The sequence below is a fragment of the Aptenodytes patagonicus genome, chromosome 5 (assembly GCF_965638725.1).
Source record: "Aptenodytes patagonicus chromosome 5, bAptPat1.pri.cur, whole genome shotgun sequence".
Lineage (NCBI taxonomy): Eukaryota > Metazoa > Chordata > Aves > Sphenisciformes > Spheniscidae > Aptenodytes > Aptenodytes patagonicus.
Genome location: NC_134953.1, coordinates 25,080,730 through 25,097,732, shown reverse-complemented (window position 1 = coordinate 25,097,732; position 17,003 = coordinate 25,080,730). Strand labels below are relative to the sequence as shown.

General features: G+C 40.0%; 1 protein-coding gene across 1 annotated transcript; it reads right to left on the bottom strand.

Moving 5' to 3' along the window:
- Positions 1-538: 538 nt before the first annotated feature.
- On the bottom strand, positions 539-16,534 carry LOC143160405 (pancreatic triacylglycerol lipase-like). Its single transcript, XM_076338130.1, has 12 exons — positions 16,486-16,534; positions 15,539-15,693; positions 14,867-14,992; positions 12,544-12,678; positions 11,328-11,436; positions 8,231-8,350; positions 7,882-8,001; positions 6,278-6,396; positions 5,006-5,135; positions 3,749-3,860; positions 1,818-1,985; positions 539-602 (listed from the first exon to the last, which is right to left on the bottom strand). The coding sequence occupies exons 1-12, from the start codon at positions 16,532-16,534 to the stop codon at positions 539-541; spliced, it is 1,407 nt and encodes a 468-aa protein (XP_076194245.1).
- Positions 16,535-17,003: the final 469 nt, after the last annotated feature.

The window sequence follows — 17,003 nt, the reverse complement described above, 5'->3', positions numbered from 1 at the left end:
CCTGAAAGGAGGTTGTAGCAAGGTGGGTGTTGGTCTCTTCTCCCAAGTAACGAGTGATAGGATGAGAGGAAATGGCCTCAAGTTGCGCCAGGGGAGGTTTAGATTGGACGTGAGGAAAAATTTCTTTACTGAAAGAGTGGTGAAACATTGGAACAGGCTGCCCAGGGAAGTGGTGGAGTCCCCATCCCTGGAGGTATTTAAAAGACGAGTAGATGAGGCGCTTAGGGACATGGTTTAGTGGACATGGTGGTGTTGGGTCGATGGTTGGACTCGATGATCTTAGAGGTCTTTTCCAACCTCAATGATTCTATGATTCTATGAAACAGGCTGAAATGGGGAATTTTTCGACGGGCTTTGGCTCATTCACTCCTAAAATTTCTGTCTATAGAGAGGCATCCACAGACTTAACCTGCCCCAAATCAGCAAAAAAACCCCAACACACATCACCAGTATTATAACTGCAGTGAGAGCAGACTCCAGTTTTTTATGCATGGCTAGCTTTTATTGATAGCAAGGTTTTGGGCATCCGTATGTGCTGTTAGCAAGCAGTAAGAGTTTGCAGAACATCCTCCCTCACCATCTCGGAACCACAGAAACGGAATCTGAAGGAAAAAAAAATACAAGCACCTTGAGTTGTCAACATTTGTTGAGATTATACAAGTAGATTTTTTTTAATATAAGTCAATCTGATTTGTCATTTGACACAACTGAACGCAACATGCTTTGAGCTCCTAAGTTTGAAACATTACTGCTAGGGAAAGTATTGCTGGACTGTATTCATTCTGGTTCACTGCCTGCCTTCCTTTCATTTTACAGTTTCTTTTTTTCCAGATTTTGTGCTACCATCACTGTGTAGACGGTCACAACTACTTGTGCAAAGGGCACAAGTCAATAGAAGAGTGAGTGCATATCTACAGAAATACGCTTCATCAGAAATGTGCTTTGGTGAATAGGAACTACAGCTGGACTTAGGAGCTCTGCTTAAAGGTCATGCTGCTGGGCTGTAATAATTTTGCTTTGCTTGAAACTGTTTCCATCTCCCATGTTGTCTTTTAAATGATGGCATTTTAACTATGAATCTCTATATGGGTCTAAAACATATCCTGTACCTCCTTTTCTAGATACCTAATCATGGGGTGGATGAATTAACATAACTGATCAAGCAAATGAGGGGTTAAATGTCTAAGAAAACGAGTAAAACTGGATCAGTAAATCATGTTTCTACAATCTGAGCATCCAAGCCATATTCCATGAGGTCTACAGAAGTCAGTTTTAGCCTGTTTCCCTCAACTTTAGATTTAGCCTTTTAAGCGCAGCTTCCAAGTATTAGTCTTGCTCATTGGAAGGGTAGGCTTATTATCACCATTCTCTCTTGTCAATCACGATCTCAGGGACCATCAATATCAATGGAAAACTTCCACTGGTTCCAGCTGACAGTGAATCAGACATCCTAACGCAAGCTCAGAGACAGGTAACCAGTTCTTGTGGACAGTGAGTAGGAACTTGGCAAGAACGATGCCGATCATCCAAGCCAGTGCTAATTTTTCTCACCCAAAGGTTTATACAGGAAGTTTGCTCTTCTGAAGCCTGGAAATGTTTTAAGTTTTTCTTTGAAGCTGTTTAAGGCAAAGGGTTAAAGTAGTAGTGAACTGAACTATGGATGAACAGTGTCTTGAAAGGAAGGAAATAAAAGGTTTTCTTGAGAGTCTTTGAATGCTTTACATAGCTTTTCTTGTGAAAATGCTTTCACCCCACATATAATTTTGTCACCTATCGTCCCAAGTAACTGTCAAGATTTTCACAATCGATATACTTACTCTTTTCCATTTTCTCCAGATTGTACTGTGATAGTTGTAGCTCCTAGTTTAGGAAAAGTTGGATTTAACCAGCTGTTGTTCCAAAGAAATTTAACCTTTGTAACTGTTCCAATGTTAACTTCTGCATCAATGAAGCTTGTGTAAGTGTTGTCTGGTTGGAGGGTTCCCCTGTGAAAAATAACATTTTATGGATGTGAGGCATGCTGGCATTTAATATTAATTACTCCTGTCAACTGATTGGCTGTGGTAGCAAGTGAGTAGAAAGTTAGCAGAGAGACAATATTTAGCTTATAGTATGGTAACAACATTATTGCCAATTTTCCAACATAATACATCCCAAATCAGTGTTTGTCAGAAGAAACAAAGGCAGGTAGGCCTGATGTGTTGCAGTCACACCTCACAACAAAGACTCAGTTACAGGACAAACCCTGTGGAGAAGGTAGAGCTTGCTCCCTGTTGCTTATGTAGGCAGGGTTTTTTGCACATAAATGAAATTTTCATTTAATGTTAATTAATTTACATGATACAGATGTTGGTTTTGTTTGGGATGGCCAAAAGGATTATGCACCAGCTGCTCAGCCTGGCTCTCTAGCAGAGATTCCCACACTTGAAGCACCATGGCCAAGTCAAATGTGCATCTGCCCTTGGGTCGCCATGGCTTATGATCTGGCTACTTATTTCATGTTGCATCAATATAGCAAGCTCTACATGGCAGCAGTTTGAGACTGGTAATGGCTTCAGCTACTATGTCTCACTGAATACGAGCCAAAGTTTCTTCGACCCTTTTCCTTTCCCCCTCCCACTCCCATGCTCTGAAGTTGAAGGGCTACTTTCTAAAATTTACCCCTGCTGTATTAAGTAAAGAGACATTTGAATATGTGATGCCTTTGTCACTGTAGAACTGTTATTGTAGGCATGATGTGAGAGATACAGGAGGGGGAAAAAAGCAGAGGACCCAGCAGAACAACCCAGAAAAAAACCTCTATAATTTTAATAAGCTTCACAAGAAAGACAGGATTTTTATTCCTTCCCCTAGCTTTGTACTTCCTCATTCACCTGCCTTTGGTGGAGCAAGTTTACTCTCCTTTATATTATAAGGCTTATGATAGTGTAAGTAATGAGAGACAGGACAAAATCCCTTTGCCTTTTTGTTTCTTTGCTGGATCCACAGTGGTGCCTGCTAGGTTAGAGCAAGAGTTGCTGGGGAAAAAAAAGTTCACTTCCAGCAATTTAATTGACACAGGCCCTGCAAATAGCAGCGAGAGGGTGCTGGAGTGCATTCAGTACTGGCAGACTGATCTCAGGTGAAAACATGGACGCCTGCAAACAGGGATCAACTCATAGCAAACACCTGCTGCCAAGTGTGATGATGTGAAGTCCTTCTTGGAAAACTGGAAGTGACAGTTGTCAATAAACAAAAACCAAAACCGAAAATAAAACCCAAACCCCACATCAAAATGCTTTCTCCCTATTTTTCATCATTTCAGATATTTTAGTTGAAACAAACAAGAAAAATGCAAATAAACAAAACCACATGAGACAAGCAAGCAGCTTCAGTGTAAGCAGGCAAAGTTATGAGCCACAAAAAGTAGCAGTAAATCATGAGGTAGCTTTAGCAGCAACGTTTTACAAGCCTGTGAAAGACAAAGGGATCAAAACTCTGCTAGTGTAGGTCCAGCAAGACCGTGGTGGTACAGCAAACAAGTGACACCAAATTCTAACAATTTAAAATCCCGCATTCTAAACTTCTGCCTTCAAATCCAGAGTGAGTGAATTGTCACTACATTTACGTCAGGGAGCTGTATCTGGGGGTAGAATGTGATCTGTAAAATAGGACCGATTTAAACAGAAATATTAATTGAAAATATTAATTAAATATTAATTAAACAGTCTAGAATTGAAGTTTCTTTTCTATTGAACTTTGAACTTACTCGACGATCTGATGTTGCCTTGTGTTTCCAGCACTTCCATACAGGGCAATATTTACATAGCCTTTAACTTTTCTCTTTCCAGAGAGGGTCACGGTTACTTTGTACCTCCAAACTACACAGAAGAAATACAGTAAGTTAGATTGTACTCAGGGAGAAACAGTCCGCAAAGTATCAGGTGTTGGTTTTTTGGTCTGTACAGTGTATTTGAAAGCAGAAGAAAATTATCACTGCCTTTCACTTTCAGCTCAAGGCTACATTGCAGACTGTCTGGACTGACAGGGGTTAATACAATGCTCTCTCACACCTGAATCTCAGTGCTCCCTGCTCTTCCTTGGGTTATAACCATGCAAAACAAATACAAAACACCAGTGAGTCAGATCTGTCATTGTGTCCTAATGAGATGAACCTGAGAAATGGGAAAGAAATGGGTAGACATTTGTGTTACTTTCTGGGAGGGGAGAAAAAACCAAAAAGCTAGTCCATAACATGGTAAACACAATACAGATCTCAGCATTTTGACCGTGCAGTTTTTCATATACAGTGAAGTCGGAAAGAAGGTGGTGTTAGGAATAAATACTGATACATACCAGAACATAAGCAGTGTAAAAGGAGTATAAAAAAATTCTGAAGCTCAAGGAAAATAATTGTTGTGGGTGGGAACTTTCTTTTAGCACACAATTTGCAAAAGCAGCTCTTCTCCCTCTGATTCTTGTTTACAAAGGCAAAGGAAGAACCATCTTGTGACAGCTGACATTTAGGATAACCTAGGTTGTAAAGGAGGTCATCTGGTCCATCCACTTCTCAAAGCAGGGCCAGCTGCGATCGGTTTGCTCTCGGTCTTTTTTAAACGGAGTTTTGAACATGTCCAGAGATGGAGACTTCCCAGCTTCTCTAGGCCCCTCTTCCTGCATTTAACCATTGTCATTGTGACAGTAATTTTCATATTATTTAATAAGAAATCCCCTTGCTGCAACTTCTGTGCATTGCCTATCCTCCTTTCTCCTCGCACCTTGTAGTGCAGCCTACTAAACATCCCAGTGACCTCCACTGGGCTCTATAGTTTGTCAACATCTTTCTTGTACTGGAGGGTCCAAAACTGGGCGTTAGTATTGGAGCAAAAGAGGAAAAGGCATGAAGGACTGAAGAGCCATTGCACTGCTATGAGGTCTGTTCATCTGTTAAATTTAATTGTAAAACAGGAAAATAAAAAGGTTTGTTTACAAGGAGTAGGTAACAATGGAAGCAATCGAAACTCACGAGCAAAATCCTTGGCCTCTCCGGTATTCAGGTAAAGTTTCACAAAATCATTTTGAGTTTTCCCTTTGAATTTATCTGCAAAGTGACCCATATTTGGGCATCCCTCTCGTGGGCATGGGAAACAGCTTCCCTAGTGAAAACAGGTATATCTATTAATAAAATTATCCACCCAGCCAAGAAAAAAAAAATTAGTCAGAGAACTTATTTTTAACATACCCACCTAACTGGCCCTGTATCACAGCAACAACAAATTTCAAGTAACCCTTTCTGTGACTTGAGAAAGATCATATAAGCTAGCCAACTTTCTCAAAGGCTCTGATTTTTCAGGGCTCTATGTTCTTTCTTGTGCCATTTAGCTCAATCCAGCCACATCAGTGACATCCTTGAATAGTCTTGAACTGGAGCAGGGAGGAGGACGTGTCCTTCCCAGCGACTCATAAGAAAGAAAGACGTCTCTTTATATCTTCAGGTTGCATGAAGAAAGTCTTTGTCTTGAAAACAAAGCTCATTTTTGTCGTGAAAGCAGCTTTTTAACTACGGTGACAGACGCAGGCAGTCACCTTCTCCCAAAGTGATCTGAGAAGTGTGATCTCTATCACTCACCCAGAACATACAAAGGTCGATCTAAGCACTACGTAGGCTGACACCTTTGTCTGTGCTGCCTGTAGGATATGACAAGCCCGTTACCTCCCTGCTACTCTTAGGCTGTAGTTCCCTATCTCCCAGTCTGAGGCAGGGAAGGGCTTCCTGACCTAGTCCATAAACGACTGTGCTTTGTCCCTGAGGCCATCTTAAGCGACGAAAGTACTTTAACCATGGACTGACCCCATGAGGCCATCACATATTATTTTACTTCTTGTTGTTTCGAAAAGAAGATATTTAAGCTATGTTTGAAAGCTCACCTGCTACAGTATGGTATTCCACTCATTGCTGTTTGATAAATACATTTGGTGATTACGGAGGCAGGCTCTCCTCCTCACCTCTTCCCCAGTTTGATGCAGCAGAGCAGGCCTGGGGAAGCCACACCAGCTCCACTAGTACCTCAGGGCCATCACATCAACACAGAAACAGGGATGTCCCTGCTTTATTGTTGCCTTTTCCTACTTTGACCCATGTCAGCTGCATGAGCTATACTACTTTAGGATGTGTGACACTTCTCTTACACAGGCACTCATTGGGTGCAAACTAGCATAAATAAATGGAATTTCAGATGTATAGATAAGAGCCACTATTGTTGATATGGTCCATCCTGAGGCTCTGTGAAATACTTACTCTTTCAAAAACATCATATGAAGCACAAGAATAGCCTAGAAATCCATCAGGGTAGATGATACTGTCAGAGTAATACTTGTAACTCCGCAAATGATTGCAAGCCACAAAGTCCCGAGTTCCTGTGAAAAGATGCTCCCAGGTTAGTTCTTCCTTTCTGGTACCATTCGAGGAAAGATACTGGTACAGCCCTTGCCATGTCATTGGGATGCATCATTCCCCCTCAAAAGCCTCGTCACAATTCTTGGAGTATTAAACGTAAGGTTTGAAGCTTGCTTTCGCAATGAATTGATGCTCTAAGGAATGTCACTGACTCAACAGGTATAAAATGCAAACTTGAAATGCTTTTTAGAGACTGACTGTGCAGCTCAGCTCAGCCCCTGCCCTGCCCTCCCCTCACAAACTCTCATTCAAGTAATCTGACGGAGTTTCACAATAGAAATGAGAATTGCATGAAGCAAGTCTTTTGTAGGCAACAATTGCATTACCATAACAAAAGAAAACCAAATGAAAAGTATTTAACAGAGAACTTCCTAGGGCAATGCTGATTTGCTCCTGCTGAGGACTTCAAAACAAAATTATTATTATTTGGGGGATGCTTAAGGAAGGGAGACTCTTAAAATTAAAATAATGAATATATTATTTTCCCTTGTGTTGCCTTTATTTTCCTGACTTTAAGTTAAAAAGAAGATCATATGCAACACGGTTATTTCTTTGTGCTTTAATTCCCCATTATTGATAACAAGTTTACTCTATGGGGAACAAAAAAAAAAGAAAAAAAAAGTAATGCCTCCCTCCAGCTGCATTGAATAAAACCTGGAGAAAAAGGCTAGTTAATCACAAATAAGTTCATGGATTCCCGGAGTTTAAGGTGTTTGCAGTAATGTAAGAAAGAACTCGGATCATATACTGAGAAATCTCTACAGCAGAAATCTTAATTTGTTTTTTTAATGGTATGTGCAACATAACTATATAAAGACAATTTTATATATATTATATAATTTATATATAATATAAAGAAATTTTCTAATAATTAGAGCTTTTATTAGAACCATGCAAAACAACAAAGAAAAGTGTATTTGAGCAGCTACATGCCAATCTTTTCTTAGCTGACTAAATAGACACAATGATATTGCTTTAATGCAACCCAGATTTGTAATAGGTAATTTAAAAAAAAAAAAGAAGTAAATCAATTGCTCTGTCTCAGAAGAATTGCAGCTGAAGATCCCCTAACAGAAGTAGCTGTGAGCATCAGTGCCGTACTCCACCCAGTACCGCTGCTGGGCAACTAAATAGAACCACAGTGAAATGTGTTGTTACAGACCCTTCAAAATTTTTGGCACAGTTTAAGTAACTTTTGTTTCTGCTATTAGATACTTTAGAGGAGGCATATTTTTCAGAGGCAAACCCTGTGTCTTGTTTATTTTTTGAACAAGCTCAGGAAAATGGTGTGTTTGAGCATATTAACAGTTTCACTGCACTCTGCAGCTGCCATTGCTGGTGGACACACCAAAAGCTAACACAAAACACCTGGATTAAGAGAAGTTAAGTGGTTACATTATGAGGGTGACCTTCCCCTGCAACTGTAATGTAATCAACACACTTACCTTCCCAGATGCCATCGAGATCTACGATTTGTGAAACAGGGTTCTTCCCACACCCTGGCATTTGCTTTCCTCCGTTTGGGTAAAAGTCAAGATGTCCTATAGCTGTGCTCATGCCAAAACCTGAAGCATTTAAAGCAGGGGTAAGCGCATTTTGAATTAATATTTTCTCATACCTACAGCTTCTGGCTTAAAGTTTGTCTGTGCTTGGTATTTTAGGACGTGAGTGATCAGTATGGTGTATTTGTTCTGTGTCTATGCCCTGAAACTGAGTCTTGATGAACAATTAGGATACTCAAGTGCCACAGAGCATAAATATTTTGGTATTAATACAGTAGAGCTGAATACTCACCTAAGTTGGGGATCGTGGGAGCTGAATCTGTGTGGATAACATCGACAAACTCTGCGTCAGATTTATCCAGTCTGACTTCAATGGGAGTGCTTTGAAAATAAGGTTGAGCAGGGTCCAGTCCTGAAAGAAAAAGAATGGTGTTCTGTATAGACAAAGAGAGATAGATGTATCATATTACATAACACTATGATTGTATAAAATGAATATCACATACATAGTTGCCTGTGGCTCCTTATACCCAAGTAGAATAGGCATTAATAAAATGATGATGTGTGCTCTCACTTACCAAGTGGCTTTTCTCTCGGGCAGAAGAAAAGGTTACCTGTGCGAAGCTTATTGAATTTTACTGATTCACATCAATATTGAATCCCAACACTTTGATATAACTTTTTTTTTTTTAATTGAACTTCCCTTTAATAATGTTGTTCAAATCGAGCTTGCTGTGTCTGCATCCCATATAACGGATCTGCTTGGTTTGAGCATACTCAAACAGAAATTGATGCTGATAGCGCCCCATGTGCTTGGAAGTGTTGAAACCAACCTGCCTACTTCTGGCTCCAGACAGCTTTTGGAAAAGCATCTTGTTTTGAAGTGACAATCTTTGCTTTTGATTCTGGCAGAAAACAGAATTCAGTTGTTTCCCAAATTGTTGCAGCAATTTCAGGAGCTTGTAAAGTCTTGCAAATTGCACAATTTTTGCTAGCTTATACTCGCATCTCTTGTTGTCCCTGGGCAGCAGATTTTGCTTTTAGACTGAATTTTGTAGACTATTAGTCCAAGGTTCACCAAGCCTGAAATCCCTGAGGAAAAGTAACAATTTAAAAGGGCTGTGTTAATAATACCTAAAATTGTCTTTTGTGTACGAAAGGCCACTCTGCTTAATGCACACTGCCCTTGGCGCTGTCTGCATGATGAAGAAGATCAGGCCCATAGCTTTAAACTCTGGAAATGCTGAGCATGTTAAAAAATTGCTAAAGAATGCAGACTGCAGGGTGAGTTACCTGTATTTTGAGAAAGGAGTGGTTTGATGATGAGTTTAGCTGATAATACTGCTTTTCAGTTTTATTTTCTGGGAGAGTACTGGATGTTTTAAAATACTGGAAATGGTGTCTTTGGTTTTGTGAGGTCTCTGGAATACCTTTTTTAGAAATAAATATGTATTGCAATAAATATGCCTATTTGATTGCCATTTGCTTTTTTAAAGAGTCAGTTAAACAATTTAAGAAAGATGAGGGCCATCCCTTGAGGAACAGTTCAGGGATATGGCAAATGGTTATGCGGTGGCTATGTTGCACTGATGCTCCTGCTGCGGGCAGAGGGCTGAGACAGCCTGCACTTCCACGGAGCTTCGCTTTGCCTCTCGGCCATGCGCGTTTTCATCATTTAAGTCTTGCAAAATTGTTCCTTCAAGAGTCACTTTCTCTAGTGTGGGTAGAAAGCAGATTACAAGCCAAAGGATGCTGAAAAATGAAAACTTGCTGTCGGGTCAAAGGCAAGATGAAAACACTTCAGGCTAACAGTCACAGAGGCTTGATCTGTTATATCTTGCGAGAGACAGACGCTATTTATGAGACCAGTGGAGGATGTCCACAGTCTGTGTATTCAGGGCGACATGTGGACAGCTATAAAACAAACCAGAACCAAAAATGTCTGCTCTGAAAGAACTGAAGAGGATAACCCAGCTCAGCAGTAGCGAGAGGCTTCCTCACTTTCTCAGAGCATAGAGTGCGTAACTTGCAACAGGGAAAGACAATAGAGCAATTCAGTGCTGGGGAGGCAGAAACTGAATCAGTATAGCTGCTGAAAATTAAGAGAACAACATCATAGTCCTTAAAAATGTCTAAACTCAGAAATGTGGGAGCCCTTAAAAGGGACAGGCTATTAGTTAGGAATATAGTGAAAATGCGGGGGGGGGGGCTTTCTGATCAGTGAGCTCTGTCGTTATCTGGAAAGTAAGAGTGAGCTCATGTAGCTCAAACTAATACAGGTATAAGCATAATGCCTGTGATCCCCTTCAAAAAGAAAAAGTCAGATTTCAACTGAATCCCCTATTTCTTTAGGTATGAGTGCACTTTCTTAGTAAGTCTACTTGAATCTGGACAGATGATATAATCCTATGCGTCTCAATTTTTGCTGCCAAGGAAATACAGAGATTTAGTGTATCTACAGCTAAGTGAAGAAATGAAATTTTAGAAAGTTTGCTGGAAATAAAATAAAAAAATAATTTAATTACTGTTAATGTACTCTACTAGGTGAAAAGTTTATGTAGACATAGCAAAGCAAGGTGATAATGGCTGGTATATCAGGAAGGGTAGCCTACTGCTTCTGAAACGTCAGGTTTAATCCATCCTCTTCTGGAAAATGATAGTTGTTAGCAAAACTACAGTACAAAATAACTAGCTGCTCACTGTTGTGCTGCTTCCAGCACGCTTTGGAGGGACCTGCAAGCAGTGGGTGATGTTGTGCATCAGATGTGCTGCTATCTAACAGGCCAGATTAATGAAAGATGAAAATGGCAGGAGAAAAGCTGCTAGGACAAGGAAGGTAGGGATTACTCTCCTGGTCTGTTTTATTATATTAGTGTTGGACAAATCATTATGAAAAACAATCATGACAGGTCAATCTAGTTCTGGTTGTACATTAGCTATTGTGGATTTGTTTTTAGCAGGGACAACAGAACATCGTTATGTTAGAGCATTGCTCCCGTCCTGCTCCAAACTAGCACTGGTTAGTGACGCTGCTAGGTTGAAGCACCAGAAAGCAAGCTCCGTGGAGATTGCCGCAACCATTAATGTGTATCAGCAAGTCGGCTGATGTATTGCAGGGGGCCTTCTGGCTCTGTTGGCTGTATGGAGCTTTTCCTTTGCTGTGTAAACATATGCAAGCAAAATAATCATCATGCTGACTGTTTTCCCACACTTACCAGGGCACTGCTCCTCCGTGTACTGTGAGAAGAGGCTAAGTTCTATAATGTCCAAATTGCCCTTGACTAAACTACAGTCCACAATCAAATACAATCATAAGAGAAAATGAACAGCAACATTTTGTTAAGCAGTGGTGTCTTTAGTAGGAGCTGTAACTTAAGTCACTGACTTACCAGTTATTCTTCCAATCCCCGGCCGCCTCTTGCCAGCCTCACCTGCTACATGTGCTCCAAGGCTGTGGCCAATTATGTGAACATTGCCTAGAGAGTATTTGTATTTTTCCTGAGAAAATAACAATATAAAAAATTACTACATCTGTTTTCATCAGCAACAGGGAAGAGTAAAAAGGGGCTGAAAAACTACTTTTAATTTGACTACAGACTCAGGAACTCCTATAGGATTTCAGCATCTGTTTGCCAGTTTAGGTACTTATGTCCAATACATAGGTGTTTTTTTTTTTCAAAACTCCTTATTCAGGTGCTGCCCTCATTTAGAGGCTGTTAAAACTCTAAACAGCTCTGTCAACAGAGTCCTGAGAGGCTCTGTATCCATTTTACATCCTAGACCCGTTAAGATTCACAGGATGCTTAGCTGGCTTGCAAGATTCAGCCAGGCAGGAACTCTTAGTTACACCCGGCAGACCAGGCACCACGTGCGGCTGGAGGAGGACATGAGAGGAGGGATGCCTTCAGCCTTTTTGGACAGTAATTTGGTGGCTGCAGTGCAAATGTAGAGAGTGAGACATGGGTCAGAGCACTCCTAGACCCAGCGTACTAAGTAATTTATAGTTCTTCTATGGGAAATGTGCGTTGAAAGCATTTAGGTTAAAAGAAGGCTTCAAACCAAGCATCGCTTTCCACATGAAGCTGGCTAAGAAAGGGGGCACACAGCACCTTCTGTAGATCTAGGCACTGTGCACCATGGCTTTCCCCCGAGGCAGCTGGCTGGGTCCTATTTGTCCCCAGGTGTTGTTGCTCACCTGAGAGCAGTTGTCCTCCAGTGGCTGCTGGCTGCCAGCTGGTTTTCTGGCATTCCTAAGAGCCGTTTGGTAGGTTTTGTCTCCGTGAAAAGGCAGTTTGCTGTGTCTGTTATCTCTGCACATTTAAAACTACACAACACTTTACATCTGTTAACATCTGTGGAATAAGAGTCTGGCTGTACTATGGCGACGTCTTGTAGCACTTCATATCCCTAAGTTGGCTAACCCTGCTGTTATGACATACTTCTCTGACTTTAAAAAAAGAGTCTGTTTCCAGCACAATTTCTAAAGTGATCACTGAGTAGAAGAAAACGTTTTCTGCTGTTACACTGATATTCATGAAAGTTCCTGAAGCGTATTTCTTTCAAATCAGCATTATAACTATAGCTTTGTAACCAGAAGATTCTTACCATAAGAACGTTTACAAAATAAGCTATTTCAGCCCCCACAACACGGACGTTGTTTGATGCCTGGGTGTACTGACATCTTGCGCCTCTTTTCCAGTTTACGCAGATGCAGTTCACATCTTCCACCGTAAGCATCCTCTGTTTTGTAAAACAAAAGTAAAAACCAAAGAGCCCCACAGTAAATACTGGAATTGATTCATGTTGCTTATTACAGCTCAATTCATAAATGTTGCATGAATTTGTATGAGAACATTTTAAGAACCAAAACCTTAGCATATATATGAGGTCATGCCTGCTCATAGGTGTATGTGTGCTCACACAATGCTGAAATAGGGACACTGCTGAAATAGGGTGGTATGCTGTAGTAATGGCCACATCATCCTTTCAAATACCCAAAATAGCAGTATTTTTTGCAGAAGGGAAAACAATATAAATACTGATGCTTCTAATTTTTAATTTCAATTAAACTTTGTATATAACACTAAATAAAAGCTCTACCCATGTACTGATTCACTTAATTGATTTAAAAGTACTTCTTTAATTCAAATTCAGTTAGAACTTATATTTTTGATGATAAAAATCAAGAGTTTTTCTGATACAGATTTGTAAGAAAGAGCGTGTCTGTGTTTTTATAAGAGGGTGCATAAATTGCTGGTGTCACTGAATATTCGTTTGGGATTTATGGCTTTATTTGGGAATATAGGCAGATACTTTACTGTCTGCCACAGAATCTGAAGCTTTGGTTTTCTCCTCTGAGCTGGAATGTTTGGCTAAATGTATTTTGCTTTAGCAGCTTTGGTATATTTATTATTCTTTGCTTTATGTTCAGACATTATAAAGCATCCAAAACAAGTTATAACTGGCAAAGGACAAAAAAGGCAAAGGACAAAAAAAGGCAATAGAAGTGCTGTGGCTATGTTAGAAGTGCTAAAAATAAATGTGCAGATAGGATTATTACTTAATGGGAAGGAAAGTAAATAACAGATACACATAGGAGGGCTGATGTATTCACAATCCCACTTCCTCCACTCTTTACTGAAAAGATTCACTGAGACCAATTTTTTTTTTTTTAAATAAATTGGAACATTGTGATAAAACATAGGCCACTGTAATAGAGAAAGAGGCATGAGATAAATCTTTAAATTCTACATCCTCGTGAAAATTGATCAAAAGGATTTAAATGACTAGCTGAAGCAAAATGTGAGCTATCTTGTTGATTGTGAGGTTCTAGAAAAAAATATCTATTTTAAGAGTGGAAAATGGGAGACTGAGAATTATAAAAACATCAATCTGCTTCTGATACTTTGAACGTATTATTAACTAACAAATGCAACAGTCATTCCTCACTGTTCGTAAAGTGATAATCAACATCAATTTTTTTCAATGAGAAACTGTCAAATAAATTTATTTTTTTTCTTTTGACCTCGTATCAAAGAGAAGCAGGTAACAAGGGTGCAATAAATGTGAAATATCTTGATTTTAGTGGACTTTCGCATAAGTAAAATAGGAATATAAAATTTAAACAAAATTGTAGTTGTGTGAATAGTTAGTTGAAAAACCTTATCCTAAAAGTGTCTCATGCCATCAACTGGTATTTTGCTCTGTGCTGTATGACTAGTAGCTTTCATTAGCTGCAGCTGCAATAGAGAGCATGTTTATAGGATTTGAGAAGACCACAAGCTGGAATTGCAACTTTGTATGGGGACAGGATTAAGAAATAACTTGGGGAATTAGCACAAAAATCAATAAAGCAGAGTGCTTTACTTCATTCACTGTTCATAGCAAGTCCTAGATTGAAAGCTTTGTTTGAAATGATCCTCTTGAGGTCCCTTCTGGATGTAAATTTCTACAGCTTTATTGCTTCTGTTAATGGTCAACCCATGTCCTCAGCCTCCAACACCCATGTGGCAGCCCATACCTTTGTGATGGACTTTCTACATCTAGAAATTGTCTGGAAAAATATGACGCAATAGTTATGAGTCTGCAGTTGTTTCTGAAATCGCCCTAGTTCCTAAGCAGTATCTTGCTCCAAGGTTTGTGTTATTTTTACCAAGAAAAAGGGCGCTTATGAGCCAAATCCTGTTGTCGCTCACTTCACTGAAGGGAAGAATTGAATGCATTTTACCTCGTGCTTTTCCTCAAGGTACAGAGCTACATATTTAAGTTGCTAACAATCTGAAAATGTGGCCTTTTTTCCCCTTCTTATCACCACAAGTACCATGAGAGAAATTGGTTAGAAATGGAGAAAACGGACAACTTATAGGAATGTGTTTATAAGTGCAAACTAAGGAACTTCAGAGGGACAGGATTTCCCTGTGGTACCTACCTTGCACATGTCTGACAGCCAGTTTTCTTCTCCATTATCTATAAATCCATGAACGATAAATCTGGTTATCCTACTTGTGTTAAAATTTGAGTATTCAATTGTTGAGGCATCAACTGCAGAGATGTCCTGTTGTAGATATTAAATTAATAAACATTTAAATCTGCTTTCTGTAAATAGTTTATCAAAATTGCAAAGACCTGAACTATGCTCATCTGTACAGGGGTTTAAAAGTTATGCAATGTTAAACTCATCTGCAAGTGTTCACATGACTGTGGCTTAAGGTCTGTATCTCCATTCAGAGCAAGCTTTGGCACGTACCTTATAGCAGCCAAGACTTTACTTTTAACGTGTTTTCATCCTATCTGTGGAAAAAAATTACCCAATGATTTTAAAAATGCAGAGTTTCCCAGTACTTCTCAGTGGCCATACAGAAAACATGGGGGAGTGCTGCTTTGTGAGGGCTGGAGGAGGATGAGAGTTCTGCCCAGAGACCCTGCCAAGGAGCTGGAAGAGGTTCTCTCTTGAATAAAGTGGAGACTTGGCCGTTTCTAACACTTCCCAGGAACACAGCTGAAGTCTGTGTTTATTTACTCTTTTTATTGCATGTGATTTACTAATATTTGAACTGCAATAGTTCTTATTTACTAATATTTAAACTGCAATAGTTCTTACTTGAAAGTTAGTAGGGTTTTCTCTTGTGTACAGGAGGAAGTGAATGTCTATCTTTTCTGGATCCCAGGGTAGCTTATGGATTGGTCTTTCCGTAGTCCCAGACCATGGTATATCATCTGAGAAACATCCAAGCCTTTCATAGCAAATTTCTTTGCCTGTAGCACACAGATTAGATCAATAATATGTGAATGAGCAAAGAAGTGGAGCAGGCTAGTCATAACTCATAGCATCTCTTCTCTGGAGGTCTCTTGGTCTCTTGAATATCCTACGGTTTACAGAAAGCAAAGAGCAGCAGTTGCCCTCTCTCAGATCTTCAAAAGCTACAGTTTACCCCAAGGAAAGAAGCCACCCTATTGCTCATCAACAAAATATTCAGTGGAGTTCCTCCGTGGGTATCCTGTACCATACCTTGGATATCTTTCCCCAGCTGTGTTTTGCCTAAGGCAAAGACAGCTGATGAGTTTCTCTTAGTACCAAGCCAAGATATTGCAAATAATCAGCAATAACTTGGGACTCTGCTGAACAGCTGACTACACTGTACTCGAGAAGTCCTATACTATACAAGCCAGTGGCTTCTGCCGAATATAAAGCTATACCCTCATTAGACTGCCTCCGCCCCCCGCCCCCGGCTTTTTCTCCATTTCTATCACTAAAGAAGAGTACAACAAATAATTTCCTAGGTTTGGTAGAGCGATAGCTTTGCTCTGAGATAGAAAACACCAGCATTTCTTGCGCGCTCCTAGGGTGGGATTTCCAGACTTGAGAAGAAGAAAGACAACACTCACTCACACACCCACTCAGTCACTCTCTTGTCTCACCATTCTTGTATAGGAAAGTGAACCACGTAACCTCAATCAGCAAGTTTTAAGGCACCATAGTGTAGAATAATATCCCACAAAATATAGCAGCATAGAAAGACTGTATAAATACTAACCCCATATGCTTACCTTCTGCTGCGCTGAGCAGAAATAGTGCAAGTATCCAAATTCCAAGCATCTAGACCAACAGAAAAAGAAGCAGCGAGGATTTGCTAAACCACCTGATTAGCAAGCACACTTAGCTTTCTGGTGCTGAGTTTTCTCGAGGTGAAAAGGGTGCTGTGTCTGTCTTCTCTGCAACATGTACCTATGACTACTCCATGTGTGAGACATGTATGAGTCAGCTTTATGTTTGTTTGCTCCACTAGAGATTGTGGGGCTCCTAAATCTACTAAAGCATAGCTTAAATCCAGAGTGATTTTTTTTTTCCTGTTGAGGCTACTCTTCTAATTGGATGTATAGTAGCTATTCTAGAACTAGTATAAGGACACCTACATGAGCTGCCATTCCCCTTTAAACTGCTGAGTCTTGGGAAGCCACATACCTGATGAGATAAAAGAAAAACCCCAAAACCTGAACTACTTACAATGCAGCCTTGAAGTTCCATGCACTGATGTACAAACTTTGCATGTACTTTTATAGTCTGC

Bases quoted from the DNA above. Each gene is read 5' to 3' on its own strand.
- LOC143160405 (XM_076338130.1), bottom strand. From the start codon at position 16,534: ATGCTTGGAATTTGGATACTTGCACTATTTCTGCTCAGCGCAGCAGAA. The intron at 6,397-7,881 runs GTAAGTGTGTTG...ATCTTTTCACAG, and splicing joins TCTCGATGGCATCTGGGAAG to GAACTCGGGACTTTGTGGCT. The intron at 603-1,817 runs GTAAGTATATCG...TTTTTCCTTCAG, and splicing joins TCTGGAGAAAATGGAAAAGA to ATTCCGTTTCTGTGGTTCCG.